At 40.2% G+C, this 18907-nt stretch overlaps 3 protein-coding genes across 5 annotated transcripts in view; 2 read left to right on the top strand and 1 right to left on the bottom strand.

The window, feature by feature from the left end:
- The window catches only part of Sesn (Sestrin), a 291235-nt gene extending 281412 nt beyond the window's left edge, over positions 1-9823 (top strand). For both annotated transcript variants that reach the window (XM_069061994.1, XM_069061995.1), the window contains exons 5-10: positions 5598-5768; positions 6476-6658; positions 6712-6946; positions 7086-7422; positions 7571-7865; positions 7976-9823. In XM_069061994.1, coding sequence (XP_068918095.1) covers positions 5598-5768; positions 6476-6658; positions 6712-6946; positions 7086-7422; positions 7571-7865; positions 7976-8065 — 1311 coding nt within the window. In that variant the 3' untranslated portion in view covers positions 8066-9823. The remainder of the gene's footprint in view (positions 1-5597; positions 5769-6475; positions 6659-6711; positions 6947-7085; positions 7423-7570; positions 7866-7975) is intronic.
- Positions 9824-10075: 252 nt separating this feature from the next.
- LOC138141287 (zinc finger protein 260-like) lies at positions 10076-13833 on the bottom strand. The gene is made up of 8 exons (XM_069061993.1): positions 13489-13833; positions 12811-13437; positions 11918-12304; positions 11528-11867; positions 10819-11037; positions 10615-10760; positions 10404-10564; positions 10076-10350 (listed from the first exon to the last, which is right to left on the bottom strand). Exons 1-8 carry the CDS (start codon positions 13633-13635, stop codon positions 10197-10199), a joined length of 2181 nt encoding a protein of 726 aa, XP_068918094.1. The 5' UTR covers positions 13636-13833; the 3' UTR covers positions 10076-10196.
- Positions 13834-14015: 182 nt separating this feature from the next.
- On the top strand, positions 14016-17948 carry nompB (intraflagellar transport protein 88-like protein nompB). Of its 2 annotated transcripts, XM_069061990.1 has the most exons (12): positions 14016-14537; positions 14588-14877; positions 14925-15120; positions 15173-15390; positions 15445-15676; positions 15724-15871; positions 15921-16114; positions 16162-16348; positions 16401-16660; positions 16702-17062; positions 17114-17296; positions 17345-17948. In XM_069061990.1, the coding sequence occupies exons 1-12, from the start codon at positions 14385-14387 to the stop codon at positions 17464-17466; spliced, it is 2544 nt and encodes an 847-aa protein (XP_068918091.1). In that variant the 5' UTR covers positions 14016-14384; the 3' UTR covers positions 17467-17948. The 2 variants fall into 2 exon arrangements, with proteins under 2 accessions (XP_068918091.1, XP_068918090.1); XM_069061989.1 differs by having other exon boundaries at positions 17114-17948.
- Positions 17949-18907: the final 959 nt, after the last annotated feature.

An 18907-nucleotide genomic window follows, 5' to 3' on the forward strand; every position in this document is an offset into this window, starting at 1 on the left:
TTTAGTGTTAATAAGAAAAAAAAAAATAAAAGCAACAATAAATGATTAAAAGAATCTGAATGAGTCAGTGATTTTATTGTATAAGATTTTTTTCTATAATAAATGTATGTTTTTATTTAATTTTTTTTTTCTACTCGTATTTGTTCTGTATCTGTTACAGTTGTGAACGATTGTTCACGCAAGTTTTGTCGTTTGCCTTGGAAAACACAATATTCTAACCCGTCCCTGATGGATCAAAAAATTTTTGTTATTTCTGAATATAATTGATGGGCCATTATCATAAATTTGCACAGTGATGGGGCTTCTGTCCGTGGAATTAGAAAGTCTTCCTTCAAGGAAGACCAGTGACAATAATGGCAACTATTATTATTAGAATCATCTCTGAAAATTAATTTTAACATGATTTAAGTACGTGTTTGTTTAAATTTTGAAGGAAAAATGTTGAATTGTTTTTTTGATACCTCCCAAAGTAATAAAATTTACCATAAACAACAACAAGAATATGAGGGCAAAACAAAAACATACATGTACTTCATTGTTCGAATTTCCATTATTATTGTCGGAATTTAACATGTTTATGTACAATTTTATTTAAGAGAGGTGAAACGTGAAGATGGAATGAAGAAGAGCGATTCCGGTCCTGTAAATTTCCCCTCTGTGTTTCGGGGCTGTAGAAAAACATCTGAAGGGTATTAAATTTTATGAGATGTGGCGTAAATTGGCGGCTCCAAGGAGGTCTGCTGGAACGATGCTGTAGAAGAGATTTTGTCTCAAATTAATTTTTTTTAAATGGGTTGGAAATACAAAAGGGGGCAAGAATCAACACGTGAGGTAATTTTGTTCGTTTTAATTGTCCGGAGTTGGTGTTCCGGTTTTGTACCCGAGCTGTCGGTAACGCTTGCAGTAAATTTTCCGGGCCAATTTTTGCAGCGGGGCCGAGTTCAGCCGGCTTTGGGAAATATCTCAGCTGTTAAATAAATTCGTCGGGCGAAACGAATTTTCCGACGTTCGGTCAGTGTTTGTTGGTCCGTCTTTTTGCGGTTATTTGTTGTGCCAAATTGGGCTTTTAGAAGCGGCAGATCTGGGCGAGCTTCGCGCATGATATTGACATATGCATTTGTTTGAGTGATGGAGGTCGGGAGGGCCCTGCGTAAGCACAAAAAGGACCCGCGCGCACAGGTGAGGCACGTGTTATGGGCTTAATAGTCGGCGTAAAGCTGCGAAGTCCGCACATTCAGGACCTGCCGGCACGCAATGGCTTTGCGCCATTACGCTCTTAATTCTGAAACTATGAAATAATTAGGAAATTTAGGGGGCTGTTAGGGCGCGATTTGTTGTTGTCGACGTTCGAGCTTAGTCATCTCTTCGTTTTTCAGTTGGGTCGCTTTTTGTGAATAATTAGTGCAGAGTGTGGCACGGTCGGCTGACTATCTGGGTTAAGTAAAAAGTGTGCACACACAAGAGGAAAGTAAGAACGAACGTCGTGTCCATAGAGCCCCCACAATGACCGATCAGAACAGGCGAGATCCCGACCGTCTCCGGTCTCGTTGCGGCGATAGTTCCATTTCGAAAGCCGTAAACAAAGGAATTGATTTTAATTTATGTACCGACCCACAGCTGGATACGGATTTTTTTGCGTTACATGTGCGCAAAAATTATGTAAACATGTGTGAATTCCAAGGCTGTTTGTAGATTAAAGAAAAATAATGCGCATAACTAAATTTCAAACGGGCCCGGAGGTAAGGGCTCGCTCCACACGCATTTCCATAATTCATACTCGAGTGGCTTCTTCGCGAACACGCGCTCTGCCCCAAAGGCTTTCGAAGAGCGGCCGTAGACGTCGATGATGCGAACAGTTTTTGCCACGCCCCGTACGCATCATCGAACGCTACAAAGTGGGTCCAAAAGTGACCGCACTCGAGTACAAATGATAATAGCAATGATGATGATGCTAACGATTGAAGTATTTGCTCTGGCACTCTACACTTGTGGTTTAACCCGGTGACAAGTTTGCATTTCAAAAAGTGTCATCCAGCAAGGTCAGAAATTTTAATCATTTAAAATATTCTGATGTCGGTCTTGTTTGTCACAACTGTGAAGTAGTAAAAATCGTAACTACGTAATGTTTTCGTTGTTGGAATATTTTTGTTGAACTGTTTTTGCTGAATATCTAGAATTATTTACAGTTGTAGCAATTTATAAGAATGAGCCTCAAATTATGGCACCAGTTGTGGAACGACGTGTTTGCCGTGAAGGTTTTCAGTTTTTCTGTAAACTGAACAAGATGTTGTTCTGCGATTGAATTTTGACGAAATATACTTGGGCCTAGATCTAATTTTAAATGTACAGAAAGAGAGTTTCAAATTATGGTGCCAATTATGAAACGACGTATTTGCTGTGAAGGTTTTTCAATTTTTGGACAACCCAAATTGAATAAGATGTTGTCCTAGAGCTAAATTTTGACAAAAGTAGTTGTTGATCGAAATTTGATCAACAGAAAGATATTTAAAGCATCAATTACAGAATAACGTGCTTGGTGTGAAGGTTTTCAGTTTTTCTATGAAGCAAGAATGCTGTAAATTGGACAGCCTGAATTGAATAACATGTCCTACAATTGAATCTTGGTAAGGAGTAGTTCTTGGCTAGTGTTTTTCAAAAATAAAATCACCTCAGAAGTACAGAGATTATTAATTAGATGAATAGATTTGAGAAGTCATTCGCTTCAATTCTTAACACATTTCCAAATCTAAGAGGCCGATTTCAAGTTGACTTGCGACGGTCACAACTTGTTATTGTCATGGTAACGCAACTTTGAGAAAGATGACGCACATTGGTAATTAATGTGTAGAACAAAGATAGCTACACACTTGCGCTGCACCACCTATTTGCAACCATGACTTGACATCGGGCCCTAAATCATCATTTTATCATTGTGTTTATTCTCTCTACGTGTATGTTGCTGTTGCAGCAGATACTTTAACAATATTTACTAGTTGTCAAATTTTGCTAATTATTCATCCAAATATACGTATTTTGATAGTAATGTATTTTGCGCTGAGTTTTATTCAATACAGCACGCCAGAGATTGTTTAAACTTCAAGACAAATCTCTAAAAATTATTGCAAATATTTTGCTTTATTATTAACGTATCGAACGTGATGACTCTAACGTTTCTGCATATTTTCAAGTACGTACGTCCAATCAATATCAAAAATCAAATTCCTAATGGAATTTAAATTCGCTTGGCAATTATTATTCAAGAACTAACGATATTTGTTTAAATAATGTGCGACCGACAAGGTCCTTCCCTACATGGAACTAATTAAGACAGTGAGAAGTTGCCTCCAGATCTCGAATAGAAATAATCCAACAAAAACTCGCTTCACAAATCTTTTTTCTTAATTGCCGAAGAAATTGTCTTGAACTTTTCGTTTTTATGTGACAAGCATAAAGTGGTGTCCGACACCCAGCAAAGGTTGTTATTATTTTACAAGTGGACGTGTGGACCCGCCCACAACCACCACGATACCACCACCACCGGAGTCGCTACGCATTCCTGTCCAGAATGGTAAAAACAAAAAACTTACAAGATAACAAACACCTACCCGGCGCGCTCGACGTGATAAACAAGTTATTATGAAAGTTGAAAAATTTATTTCGAAGCATGCAGACGTGACCGATCCAGCGTAGAAACTTCTATTTTAATCGGCACTAATTGTTATCACACTCGTTTCGTGTTTTCTGGTCAGATCGTTCCGGTCCAGTTTGTGCCCACCCCCGGCACCGCCGCACGCGACTCGAATTCGAGCCGCGACCTCGGCCTTGGCGGCGACGTTGTCGCGCTCTCGGGTGCGTTTCGATTTCTAAAGACGGCCTTCCGGGGGGAAATTCCTCCTCGAAGGAAGAGAAACTCCTTTTGCCCTCCTGAACCCGACGAAGCAAAGTCTGTTACGGATCATCCTGTAGGACGCAACTGAGTGGTCTGTTTTGGATCGAATTTTGGCGAGTTTCGGAATCACCCTATAGGAACTTGACGGAATTGTTTATTTTCGGCCCCTTTCGGCGTGTTTGTGGACTTAACCCAGTTCCGAATGCAAGACGGTTAATTTAAGACGTGCCAGGCATTTTTCCCCGGCGTTGGGAAAATGACGCTGCTGTGCTTTCTAAACTCGTTGTGTAACGCCCTGTAGGCCTGGTGTTTATGTAATTCCCGTCGACTTTTTCCGTTTTTATCTTTGCGCCTTGCATCCCACCTTTGGCCGGCGTTTCCTGCACAATTATGTCGGTGTACCCTTTTCGCGTGCAGGAAACGGCATTTTTGTTAAATTAATCGCCAGTCCGTAATAGGAATGGTTTGTGGTGTGGATGATAACGACTATCAGTGTTCTTGTCGCCCATGCAACTTCTCAGCCGGTCGCTTTGTTTATTGTAACAATTCCTCCACAACATTTGCACCGAGGCTATTTACGTTTTATCGCCTCCAGATAAAATTCTGCTTTGAAGTTTTGTGTTGTATTTTTTTTATTCTTCTCCGTTTCCTGTTTTCTTTGAGCGCTCTGAAAAATTCAAAACCGTAAGGATTGTTGTTGCCAATAAAACTGTTTACTTCTGAAAGGCGTGACGTAATGCCGATTTGCATTTCAGATTAATCCACTTTTGTACCGAATTGCTTTTCACGCTTTTCACGTTCGGGCCATGTGCACGCATCGCCTGCAGGACTCGCGTCCTTGGTCCTGGCTTCTGTTCGTCTACTCCGGGAGATAAGATCGCCGATTAGAGCGTCGCACTATCGGCCGGGGAATTCGATCGAAATTAACAAAAAATTGGAGTGTTGACGCGGCGCGCTATCGCGAATTATCGAAAAGCAAACAGGCGACGACCAATCAGGAAGCGGTCCGAGTTGTTTACCTCAATTCGAGTGGATTTCGCGACCCTGCAAAATCTTACACGAGTGTTTGTTTATCGGCGATGCAAATCGGGCGATTGTTCGCCGAGGCACAATGTGTTTTATGCATTCCCGTTCTTACCTCGATCGTAAACAATTAAATATTTATCGCTCCGCGAAGAGAAATTATAAAATCTCGTAAACAAATTAATGTGTGCGCGCTGTGCCGCTTAACGACAGAGGTTAACTTGTCGGTTTTCTTTTCCCTTGGAGTTATGTCCCAACGATGATAATTAACTGCCTAACCCTAATATCGCAATTTACGCTCGTTGCCGAAAAACCACCGTGAATTATTCAAAGGCGCCTTTTAATTAGCAACGCTGCAATAACTCCTCAACCTACCGTAAAATGGTGCGTTCAATTATTAAAATTCGACTCTAATCGAAGGAACAAATCGTCCGACGACGCGTCGCTTTTGCATTAACTTTTGGAATAAACACCGTAATAAACTAGACACGTGTTGCTGCAGGGTGTAATGCAACCAGTATAAATTATGTAAATTTAATATATCTACTAAAACTTGTTTTGCATACTGAAATGTTGACATTATGAACTTATTTCATAATGTTAGATAAACATAATAAATTCTATTTGTGAGGCGGTCTGTCCGAGCTTTTCCCCCTTTTTCACACGATTTTCTTTTCCATTCCAGACGAACAATCTCTTCGTGGATGCCTTTCTTCAAAGCAACAGATTGGACCATGTGAGTCAGGTAATGGGGTATCACACCTCGTATTTGGACCACTTTCTCAAGACTCAAAACTTCATACTTCGAGGAGATGGACCACTTCCATTTCATTATAGGCATTACATTGCAATAATGGTGAGTCAAAAGCCCAACGATGATAACACAGATATCACGGTCGAAAACAAGCTATTACACGATTTCCTTATCGACACTCGAGACGCGTTCATTGTTGAATTTTTTCAAAATACTTATCGCGACTAACGACTCATCAAAAATGTTATTATTGAAATTTTTTATAAACAATTGTCAAAACGCTGTTATGTCGGTATGAGTATGAGCCAAACAGTGATTTTCATTATATGTAATACGATTGGTCACACTGAGTGTCAGCATTTTTTAATGTCATTGAGCCTGCGCCCTGAGGAGCGAGAGTTTATTCCAAATTTGAAAAAGATTTCACCATTAAATTTGTTTTGAGAATGAATTCACGGAAGAAAGGTACGGGAAGTGAAGTGAACATAACCTCAACTATGATTTGGGGTAAAATCGTTATACAGCTGTGAAAATTTTTGAACGAAGGTTTTTCGACCTGGAGCCGAAAATAATGCAGGCGCTCGAGGTGGGAACAACTCGAAATGACCCAATTATGCAATTTCGAGATGAATGAACTATTTTCGTGTTTGTGAGCGACGTTGAGCGATTGATTAAGATCGCAGGATCGGTTTCAAGGTCGGGTCAGTTGTTACCTCATCCAGAGGTTTGTTGGTGGATCTTGTTGCATCCGGACGCGAATCCATCGGTCTTAATCGTGGAGTTTTATTAATATTTGTGTTTGGTTGCAGGCCGCAGGACGACATCAGTGTGGATATTTGATAAATCTTCAGAAACAGGAATTTCTCCTGCTGGGAGGGGAGCACAGTTGGCTCAAAGGCCTTAGTTCTATACCACCAAAGTTAAAAAACCTTTACGATATCAATAAAATATTAGCCCACAGACCTTGGCAGTTAAATACGTCTCATATTGAGGTAAGAGTGGGTGGTGCGAGGGCGAGACGGTCTCTAATTGGGGATGTTTGCAGAAACTGACTAAAGGAAAAGATAGCTGGTCTTTGGCCGAAGTTATACACGCTATAGTCATATTGACTCATTTTCATTCGCTTTGTTCTTTTGTGTTCGCTTGTGGTGTCAATCAAGAAGTGGATCAGGCCGGCGGATACAAGTACCAAATGCCCGGAGAGACCAGAGGCTCGGCTCATCCCAGCAATACGAATCAAAGTAATCCCAAAGATATACCAACTGTCGATATAACCGAAGGTGAGACTTTGACTCTTTCGAAAAAAACAACTCCACTATGATAAACATTGTCGTGTGCGATCACGATGATAAGCGCATAATTCTGAGTAACCGTGACTGGACGGAATCGCCCATCGCTAAACGCTTTTTCTTGTTGCAGACTGGAAAAACTCCTCTCACGTTGGTCCTCCGTCGCCCACCGAACCCGAGGTAGGAATAAACACGATCATGCAGCGGATGAAGACGCTCTCGGAGCAGAACGAGGAGTGCACCCCTGTGGAGTTGGCGAAACGTTTCGAAAGTATCGAGACGCAAAGCGCCGAACTGGGTTTGGTGGGGGCCGAACGTCTGGAAACTCCCGCGGATATCAGTTGTTTCATCGAGGACGGCAAGTTCGGCTATCAGGATTTCGCCAAGAGGGACGAACAGTTCGACTTCCCCACGTTTAGGGTGCAGGACTACTCGTGGAACGACCACGGATACTCTCTGGTCAATAGGTGAGTCGGCCGAAACATGTCCCTTTGTGCGTCGAGAAGACGAAGACCCTTCCAATTAGGCGCTCGACGACGAACACTCGCTTCGAGGGCCCCTTAAAAACGCACTTCGCCGCTAAGGATGTCCTCTCAACAGCGCCCTCTTTTCCAGGTTGTACAACGACGTGGGGAATTTGTTGGACGACAAGTTCAAGACCGCACAAAACTTGACGTACTACACGATGGGCGGTCGCACGGACGTGGACACGTCGAGGTTTCGCAGGGCCATCTGGAATTACATCCAGTGCCTGTTGGGGATCCGCCACGACGACTACGACTACGGCGAGATCAACCATCTCCTGGAGAGGTCGCTGAAGACGTTCATCAAGAGCGCCTGTTGTTATCCGGAACGCGTCACAAAAAAGGACTACGACAGGGTTCTCAGGGAGTTCAAGCACAGCGAAAAGGTGAGCGAGGTTGCGAGCGAGCGAGGGCGCCACCGGTGCGGCGCGCTCTGGTGGCAAGCGACGAAACCGGCGTGTCCCTGTTGTGATCGTGGTGTTTTTGTCGATTGCAGGTTCACGTGAACCTGATGGTATTGGAGGCGCGGATGCAAGCGGAACTGCTGTACGCTTTGAGGACTGTGAATCGCTACATGACAAACTGAACCGACCGAAGGGGAAGTCCACAATATTTTCGCTCACTTGGCCAAGGGCGAGGAGTGGGTATGGATTTTGTATGTTATATATTGCACAGAAGTTGAGATGACGGATACTGTGGTTTTAAATATTATTTTTATTGTTGTCTGTTTTTTAAAACCTATTTTATTGAAGATTCATAAGATGTGTTGTTTATGTAATATTAAGAAATTGATTTCATGTGGTAAAACCGTATTTATCATCATATAATTTGAATATATTTAATGTGCTAGTATATATTATCAATCGAACAATTCATTCAACTCGATAATATGTGTTGATATTTTTGTATTGACTTTTTTCTACTCGTTTGCATTAAAATTTGATAAAGGTAGAAAAAAGTATTGTGCACCATACATATTAAATATGTGACCACCTTTGTAAATAATTTAAATACTATATATAATAATAACATTTATATTGTGTAAATATAAATTTTCTGAGTTATGGAAGTTATACATCACTGCTCTCTTAATTTTTTAATTGCGTTTAACATCCTTTGCGTTCACATATCTGTGGCTTCCGACCAGTGTATATAATTATTTGTTTTTAAACGTTAATAATTATGTCCAATATTTTATCATGTAAGTATGGATCTGGTCAAAGTAATTTTTTATGTTGCGATGATACTATTAAGGAGGCTTGTAATATTCTCAAATTAATTTTTATAAACGACTGACTGGATTATTTTGAACTGAGGTTTCCGTTTTTCGCTTAGTATTTGAGTAACATTGTAAGGCATTATGTAACGTAAAATCATTTTGTTACGACAACAAATGATCGGGGAAACCGTCTTTTCTTTTACTTGTTGTATCCCAAATTTTTTTGTCTTGATCTCAGTATTAATTATAATTTTTGAATTGAATTCATATTTTAGTATATTTTCACTGCCATATTAATAGTTTATATTAAACAGTAACAAACAAATTTCGCCAACTGTTCATCACCACAAAAAAAAATCAAGATTCACTGGAATCAATTTCTGTTTGTTTGCTGCTTCGACGTATACAAAACATTTAATTGGACCTTTTTAGATTTTCATAACAAATTCAGAAAATTATAAGTATATCTAGAAATAATATGATGCTGTGATGTTACAATTTCTGTATTTATTTGAAACAATATCACTTTTATGATTTTGTTGCTTTGTGAATTTGGCCTATTTTGTTTGTACGAATTTGTTTGCCGGGTGGACATGCAACACACGCAACGACCCTGCCGCCAAAGGGTTGACTGTTACATATCCACCTTCACGCTTGCAAACTTCTGCTAGTTTTTTTATATAAAATTACCTTACTTTCAAATTACAAATACCTATATATTTAAAAAAGGTGAATTGACGCAGAAGTACAAAATACTATATTATGATTGGAAGAGTGTAAAATACGGATTTCATAACGTCATTACAGTGAGAACAACAAATTTAACCATATTTTTGCACTGATTTTACAGGGAAAGTACTTCAAATTTTATATTTCAGCCGAAATTTTCATCTTGAACGGACCTTATAAAAATGCCTGTTATGAAATCCCTCGTTATGTCACAGTTACGTTGTTGTGGGGTATTCTCCAATTTGTGATATTTATCTTAATGTGATTACTGTGTAATAGATTTTAGATTGTTTCAATTGAATACCTTCAATAAGTTTTGTTGATGTTTAACCATAGACCTTTAGTGAGATGTTTTAATTTAATTAATCCACTTTCAAATAAAGTAGTTTCATGCTATCTGACTCGATTATCAATCACTCCTCAACCCAGTCCCGATTAAAAAAATGATATGCCTCAACACAAGGCCATAAACCCATATCTTGGCGCCCAACACGGAAGCACCACCTACTTTTGGCGCCCAACACGGAGCACCGATCTACTTTTGCGTGCTACCACCCACTCCCGGCGCCCAACATGAAACTTCGGGGTGTTCTTGTGCTATAAAACTGTTTATTTGTGGTAAGTTGGTCAAGTTTGAAATGACATCTCTATAAATAAATTGCAAATGTATTTCGGGATCAAAAGAAATGTATAAGTATAAAATTGTAAATGAAAAAAATACAGCAACGTAATAAATATTGACAGTCTTTTACGATTGAGATTGATGTTTCTACCTATGTTTTTTGGCATGAGACATCATTGTAGATCTGGATACGAAAGTTTTGCCGCAAACCTCGCAAGCGTACGGTCTCTCACCGGTATGCAGGCGTTTGTGGATGGCCATCGGCGTGAACTGGGTGAACGTTTGTCCGCAAAGGTCGCAACTAGAAATGGTTCGTTACAATTAATTGGCAACTCCTAACGGTAGCAAACCTACCTGTAGGGTCTCTCGCCCGTGTGCGACCTCCTGTGACACCTCAGAGCGTCTCTTCTGGCGAAAGCTTTGCCGCACATCTCGCACACGTAGGACTTCTCCCCCGTGTGCATGGTCGTGTGGATCCGCAAGTCGACCTTAGTCAAGAAGCCTTTCCCGCAAACCTTAAAAAACAACCATCAACAAAAATTCAACCGCACAATGTTCCTCTTACCTCGCAAATAAAGGGTTTCTCGCCGGTGTGTATACGTAAGTGTGTCTGGAGGTAGCTTTTTGAGACGAACATTTTGTTGCACACTTTGCAGGAGTACTTCCTGTTGTCCAAACCGGTGTGCACTTTTTGATGCGCTTTGCATAAGCCTGGAGATTATCCAATAAACAACATAAGACTGATTCTTCAAAACTCGTATTTCTATACCTTTTGTGATAAACCCGCGACCGCAAATTTCGCACATGTATGGTTTAACTCCCAAGTGTCTATTGGTGTGGTCCAATAAGGACTGCTTTGTTTTAAAATTGCGCCCACATGTCATACATGGATATGGTTTTTCGTCTGAATGGACTCTTTGATGGACCATCAAGTAGCTCTTGCACTGAAAGCCTTTGCCGCAGATGGAGCATGCATAATCATATTTGCCTACAAAAAATAATACAATCTATATTTGTGTCCGCCAGGTTTTAATAATGAACCTACTACACGTCGAAATGCCGTCACATTAAACAACAAATAAAATGGATCCACGTTGTTTTGCCACAAAACTGTCTGTTGAAATAGGTTTACGTTTTTCTAAGTTTGAGGTTATAAATAGCGCCAATGTCTAGTGCATTGCTGTCAGTTTTGCTAGTTCAGCAACATGTTATGTACATTTTGATAGGTCCGGATGTCAGGCACTTTAGTGACGGAAATCAAACAGTGTCCAACGTTAAAAAAAATAAATCATGGCCTCCCATTATGCCAAAACAACGTGAACGGTGTTTATCTAATAATAATTAAATAAGAATTGTAAAAAAATGTGTTGCTCTCATTTAGTCATTTTAAAAGACAGAAAACATGATGATAACATTGCACCGTTTATGTAACCTACTGGTAGGTTCAACAAAAAATACGATATGAATCACCCCATTACCTGTATGCTTGGCTGCATGTTGCGCCAAGCCGATCTTGGACCTGAACTCTTTCTCGCAACTATTACACTTGTACGGTTTTTCCCCCGTGTGTTTCCTCATATGCTCGTTAAGCTTATAATTCGTCTTGTACGACTTTCCGCACTCTGTACACACCTTCGGCGCCCAAATTTTCTTTTTACTGGCTCCCTTCCCTGACGTCGCCACCGTCAATTTATCTTCATTTTCTTCAACTACTTCATCAGCAAAGTCCCCACAACTGTCCTCACTGTTGCTTTCTGCACTCTGGGAATTTTTAACTTTGATTGGCAGTGTAGCTCTCTTCAGCCTGGTCTTTATGGGCTACAAACTGACAGTTTAGCGATCAAATTGTGCAATATTCTGGTGTTCACCTTGATTGCTTCAGTTCCATGAGTCTCTTTCCTATGAGTGTTCAACACGTCATCATTTGGAAATACGGCAAAACATATGTTGCACTTGTGGAATTGCGAGTCATAGTGCACTTCAAAACTACTCTCTTCTTTGTAAATCTCGTTACATATATCATCAGTTTGGGCCATGTACACTTGATTGCTTGACTCGCTGACTCGATTTAGCTGTTCATCGATTAAAAGTGAATTGTTGCTGTTGCTATCCTCAAGTTTTGGGGACTCCAATTTAACTATGGCGTTCAAATGGTTGTTTACAGTTCTTGCAGTGGAATTGTGATATTCTAAGCTGTGTTCTTTCTCCTCGTGCATGTGATAACTGTTGTCAGTGTGTTGCATATTCTCCTCCATCTAACAAAAAAAAAACATTCAGTTATTTTTTAACCTCCGTCAAAAAAAGTGCAAGTTTTTTCATTCGTTTGCGTTCATAAAATATGTGATTTTTGAATCGGTCAAGAAGCGTTAAAAAAAGTGCCATAGCGTGTCATTTTTTAACGCAATTATAAAAATTTTCAGTCATAATCAGTAGCTTTTTTTAACGAGTTCGTATGTAAATTGGAATTTTTTTGACATGAGTAGCTCAATTTAAAACACGAGTAAAACGAGCGTTATAAAGGTCCACGGGTTCACACAGGAGAAAATTTTCAAATTTTGAGTGTCGAAAAAATTGTTATCTAAACTTACGGGCGCCAAAATAATTTTGTATGCAACTCGTTAGTAAAGTATCTTTTTTTTGCTCGGCGGATTTGCGCACTCGCGGCGCTCGTGCGGCAAATTTTTCTTTGCGTAAAAAAAGTATTACTTTACTCACTTGTTGCATAAAATCAATTAATACCATTACTTTCATATCAACTTACTTTTGAGTGGACAACCGAACTGTTAGAAAGTCCCCCTGTTAGTGTAATTTCATCCACTGCATTTTCATCAGTCATATTCACATGCAAATCATGCTGCAACCTAAATTGTTCATTCAGCAACTGTTGATGAGGAATTAAATCTAAATTGTCACTGGTAAATCTAGCACCCTCTATATCATGTGTACTTCCACTCTCTACCAAAATGGAATCTTGAGTTGGCAAGCTGTGGTTAGAAATGTCCTGGGTGGTCAATTCGTGATGATTCAGGTTAATATTCTCTAATGAATGTCCATTCATGTCAACACTCTGATGTGTTAAAATTATCTCGTGACCCACAATCAACTGTTCCCTTGGTCCTAACTGTGCCAAATCTATTTCATCCACACTGCTTATACCATGATTTGCCAAGAGCTGTTGATTTTGCATCATCATCAAGTCATGATCCATTTGGACCACATTAATGTCTTGTTGCTCCTGCTGTACAATTTTTCCACTGTTGACCTCTTTCAACAAGTTTAACAACATTCTCTCTGTGAAGATTGATTTTTCCTTAAATTCCGACAACATGTTCAGCTTGTATATACAGTGTTCACACACCATTTTAGGAAGTTCATCAGTTTCGTGCACCTATTAAAAAAATCAGTCAGAAAACAGCAACATAACCTAACATTTCCGTACTTGTATGGAAAGACATGATTCGATCTTTTTACGTAACTGGCCGATAATTCCGTCGTTTTGGAATATGTGCACCGCCAGGATCATTGTTGTCGTGGCAGCGCACAGTCTGCACATTTCATTATATCGGGAAGGGTCTATTGCGGCCATCTTGGTGTATTAACAATTCCAATAAATTACACCTTCTGGTTTTCCTTTCCTACTACATTTTTGGCCACTACACTACATATAAGCGAAAAGGCGAATTTTGCAAGTGCTTAAGTTAATTAATCTAAACGAATGAACTGCTCATCCACGTGTATAAATAAAATTGTAAAAACAACATTTACTGGAAAGTCTTCAAGGGGAAAGCTGTCAAACAGTGAGGGATTGTGGGTAATCGACAAGCGCGTGCGCACAAAATGGCGGCAGCTATAACCCATTCAAAATCTGATTATTTGTAATAATTGCATAAGAGAAAACAGAAAAAAGTAAAATAAAAAACCACTTTTCCTACAAATTGGGTCGTATAAAAACTGAATGCATCTGTAATATAATGCATTCTTGCTTTTGGAAAAATCTCAATCCAACATGTTTTGACGGCAAAGTCTTCAAACTATAAATTGAAAGCATAAAAAGTGTATATTCCTGTTTTATTCATTTCTAAATTATTCATTGTTTAGTTTAATGTAATATTCATTCCATTTTCATAGAGTATAAAGGGTTACTTGGAGTTGCTATAGCAACCTCACCATCAACAAACATAACTCTTCAAACTAAAATTATTGACATTTCTCTAATTCCTTCAGTTGTAGAAGAGAGTAGTTAAGATCAATACGTTATAATTTATGTAATTTCTATAAACAATCCTCATTAGATAATTTCTGATCAATACTGAGTGTTAGTGTAAGTTTTACAACATGACAGCAGTAGAGTCGCCTGATTTCATCAGCATCAACAACACGTCAGCATCCTCAACTGACGATCTTATAATAAGCAAAAGTGTAAAAATCGCAGAAATGGCTCGGTTATCGACACCCAAACCTGTAATGTACTTGGGATCAACCACTGAGGTTTGTATAAAAGCGTAAACTCCTCCTATTCCACCTTATGACAATTGCAGTTTCAAAGACAAGGAACTGGGATTCCCAAAACTCCTTACAAACCAGGTACGGGCTACAGATCCGGTACTGGCTTCAAACCGACGACTAACTTCAAACAAAACCTGGACAAGCCTGGAACCAGTTACAAACCTGCAACGGGATTTAGACCCGGGACAGGAATTGACATGGTGAATCGACCCATGACAGCTGTGAGAGGTGCGGGGTACACTTCTCACGGCAAACCATTCGACCCCCTCAATCAAGCAGCTTCGGCCCCGACACCACCTCTGGAATTGCAAAAAGATGATTCGTAAGTATCTCCAAGAACTGAGACCCTCAGTAAGGGAAATGTTGCAGTCCTGAGCAAAAAATTCGGCAACAGAAGGGCAAAATAATGCAGTTGATGGAGGAAGCTTGTGTTGCGGAGTGTGAAGGTGACTACAGAAGAGCGTTGGCTAAGGCTAAAGAGGCGTCTAATAAAGAGAGAGTCTTGATCAAGATGCAGGAGCAGTCTGACTTGGGGGATTTACACGATATCGACTTAACCTTTGTTGTAAATGTCCAAACAGGCTTTAAAAATATTGTGTTGTTAATTAATATTGTAGGTTTTATTCACTCTTGGAAACCAGTACGCCGCCAACGAGTTGTACACAGAGGCGCTGAGTACATACCAGATGATCATAAAGAATCGAATGTTTTCAAATGCTCATCGACTGAAGATCAATATGGGAAACATATATTTCAAGCAGGGTCAATTCCAAATGGCGGTGAAAATGTATCGCATGGCTCTGGATCAAGTGTCGTCAAGTCAAAAGAACTTGAGGTACTATTATTTAAAAAAAAATAAGACGCAAAAAACTTGTTGCTTGGGTTGTAGAATCAAGATCATGCACAATATTGCACTGGTCTTCATCAAAATGGGGCAATGGGAAGAGGCGATCTCGAGCCTGGAGTACATAATGAGCGAACAAGCTTGCCACCGAGCCGGCCTGCACCTAATAATCTGCTGCAGAGCCTTGGACGACAGAGACAGAATGAAAACTGCATTCTCGATGCTACTGAACGTCCCAATGGACGTGGAAGACGAGGAAAAGTACAACATCGAACAGGTAATTGCAATACAAATGTCTCTTCCCCTTACTACAAGCAAATCTAGGACAATCCTGAAGATATTCTGATAACGATGGCCATACAAAACGACGACCTGCACAAGTACGAGATGAAGAAGTGCAAAGACGCAGAATATTGTATTTTGACCGCGGCGAAACTTATCGCCCCCTTGATCGAAAATACCTTCAGCATGGGTAGATTTATAGATAAGTCACGAAAATAAATTTATCGATTTGGTTCAAGGTTACGACTGGTGTGTTGCCTCCATTAAAAATTCCGAATACGCGAGGCTCGCCTCAGATCTCGAGATAAACAAAGCTGTCATGTTCTTGAAACAGAATCAGCTCTCGGATGCGATCGACACGCTGAAAGCTTTCGAAAAGGATTCGGTGATCGCCATCAACGCAGCTGTCAACTTGAGTTTCATTTATTACTTGGTAATGGCTGAAAAGAGGTGAAGCACTTGACTAATTTTTAAATCTAGCAAGGGGACATCGACAATGCGACTAGATACGCGCAAGTTGTGGAAACTAGCCCAACTAAGAGCGCTGACGGTTTTGTCAATTTGGGAGCTTGTCTGATGGCCAAGGGACAAGCTGATGATGCTATGAACTGCTTCAAAAATGCATTGGAGCTGGATCCGACACACTTTGAAGCGATTTACAATCTAGGTGGTCACTTTTCGTTTGGAACTCTTAACAAAATAACAAGAATATTTTATAGGATTGGTTTTAAAGAAGCAAGGACACTACCCCGAAGCCCTGCAATGCTTCCAGCGATTTTCGGGTTCTTTGGCTCTGCTCCCCACAGTAGCCTACCAAATTTCCAATTTACTGGAATTAAAGGGCGACAGCGAGGCCGCTGCTGACATGTACCAACAACTGCTAGGTCTTGTCCCCACCGATGCTGGTGCGCTGCAGAAAATGGGAGAGCTGTACGACCACGACGGTGACAAGCAACAAGCCCACCACTACCACATCGAAGTAGGTGACGACTCCGGTACAACTCGTAATAATTTTGTCAGTCTTTCCGGTACTACCCTGCGAATCTATCGGTGATAAACTGGCTCGGTTCGTACTACATTGAGATGCAAGTGGTGGAGAAAGCTCTGATATACTTTGAAAAAGCCGCACTCATGCAACCCAACGAGCCCAAGTGGAACATGATGGTCGCCGGGTGTCACAGAAGAAGTGGCAACATGCACCGCGCGCTCACTCTCTACCAAGACATCCACCGCCAGTTCCCCGAAAACGTGGAGTGTTTGCGGTTTTTGGTGCGTCTGTGTAACGACATGGGAATGCGAGAGGCTCAGGACTACATCCTTGAGCTAAAAAAATTGGAAAAGGCGAAAGAGGTCAGGGAACGAGTGAACAGCAGTCGACCGAGTGAGAAAGCGGTTTGAGTGTCTCGACTGGGTTAAAACTGGATGTTTTCAGGCTCGCGCAGGAGCAACAGCGGATTATCTTCCAGAGCCGGTTCAGGATTCAGCCCGGTGCCGGAACACGGTCCTCTGAAGAGTCCTCTAAATTCCGGCAACCGGAACTTTAGAAGTTCCCGGTTTATGAATGCGCACAACAGTGCCGGCAGCACCGATTCGGGTTTCGCCCAACCCACGATTGGTACTTTCGCTGTTGTCTCCTTTCTTCCATCTAACTCTTCCGTTGCAGACGCGAGTTACTCAGATCCTTTAGGTCCTCAACCCATTCGTCCTCGAACAGGAGCGGGCAAACCCTTGGACTTTGATGATTTTGGCAACGACGAGCTGGGAGACGACCTATTACCCGAATAATCTCGGTGTGTATGCTTTGGTGTTTTGTGTGGATACAAAAACATTGTAGATTTTGCTCCTATTAAAAGATAAACATTTTGGGTGTGTTTAGTCTTGACAAAAATTGGACGTATGTAAACAGATATTTTATTACATTTTATAAAAATAATTGTTCACTGGAAAAATAAAATACAAAAGCTAGACGAAGGTTGTTCGTTTTTCTAAAAAAACAACTCTGTGATAAGTGATGTCTGCACTATTTTTAGCAGTGGGGCACAACAAATAAAATTGTACTGGAATACTGAATCATGCTTGTCAAAGGTTTGACACTTGTGGCTGTTTTCATAGAAAAAAGATCAGCACAAACAATTGTAAAGTCCAGTTTGCTAAAACAAGCACACAAACAACACAGAAATTTAATTATTGACTCGTTTATTTATATTGATCACAAATCTCTGGTGTAGAGGGTAGTGAATTGTACGTCGCTTTAATAAATAAAGCTACCGTGTGAGCAACAAGTACTGATTGAGTTGGCAATAAATTCTGGTGATTTTTGGTGACTTTTATGTCATGTTCCAACGAGAAAACCATTTTATTAATAAAAGATTACAAAAACCAAGACGTTTAAATTTGAAATGTATACCAGGTGTCAATATTGTCAATAAAACAAACCGAAATAGGTACAATTCACAGTCTTGAAAATTTTATGTAAATTTTTTTTTGACAACTGTAACAGTTATTGTTGCTCACCCTGTATAACTGTTCAAAAAAATGTAAATATTGTGGCAATAGCACCTATAGCCTGTTCATATCACTGAACCATATACGTAATTGTTTATAGTTCAGTGGTTTGCATGTCAAAGATACACCACCTGCTGATTTATATTTGTGAATCAAGAAAGGCTGTTCGAGTTGGTAATACTGATTTTTATTTTTAAATCGTACAACTCGAGTAACTTCCGGTTGTTGACGACTTGTGAGATCATTGAAATTTATAATTAAAGTAGGCTATGACTTTTAAATTGGATTGGCAACACTGTTGACAACTTGATTTTTAATTGTCAAAATGACGCTTCAAAATATGAAACGGCGAGTTAACAGTTGTAATTGTATCTAAGCCGGGGGAGAAGACCTTGAACATTTTCTATCATTGTCAATAAAACTGTGCTTCATTTCTTTAAACGTCAAACTCCACGGTCAAAATGTTTACATAACCTCTAATTTGCATAGCGACTCAATTGGCAGGATCCGTAATCGTAGGAAAAAAAATCCTCCTTCAATTATAAATTGAAATGATCTCACGATACCATTTTGTCGCTGTTAATGTTACGTCACATATCTGCGTGGAGGGAGAAAAGACTGGAGATGGCATTTCCTATGCTTCCCATGTTAAAAATCCGAACCCTCTAAAAGCACGTGCAACAACCTTTTATGACCCAGTCCACAATGCGCTAGATAAAGA

This window comes from Tenebrio molitor, chromosome 1, assembly GCF_963966145.1.
Source record: "Tenebrio molitor chromosome 1, icTenMoli1.1, whole genome shotgun sequence".
Lineage (NCBI taxonomy): Eukaryota > Metazoa > Arthropoda > Insecta > Coleoptera > Tenebrionidae > Tenebrio > Tenebrio molitor.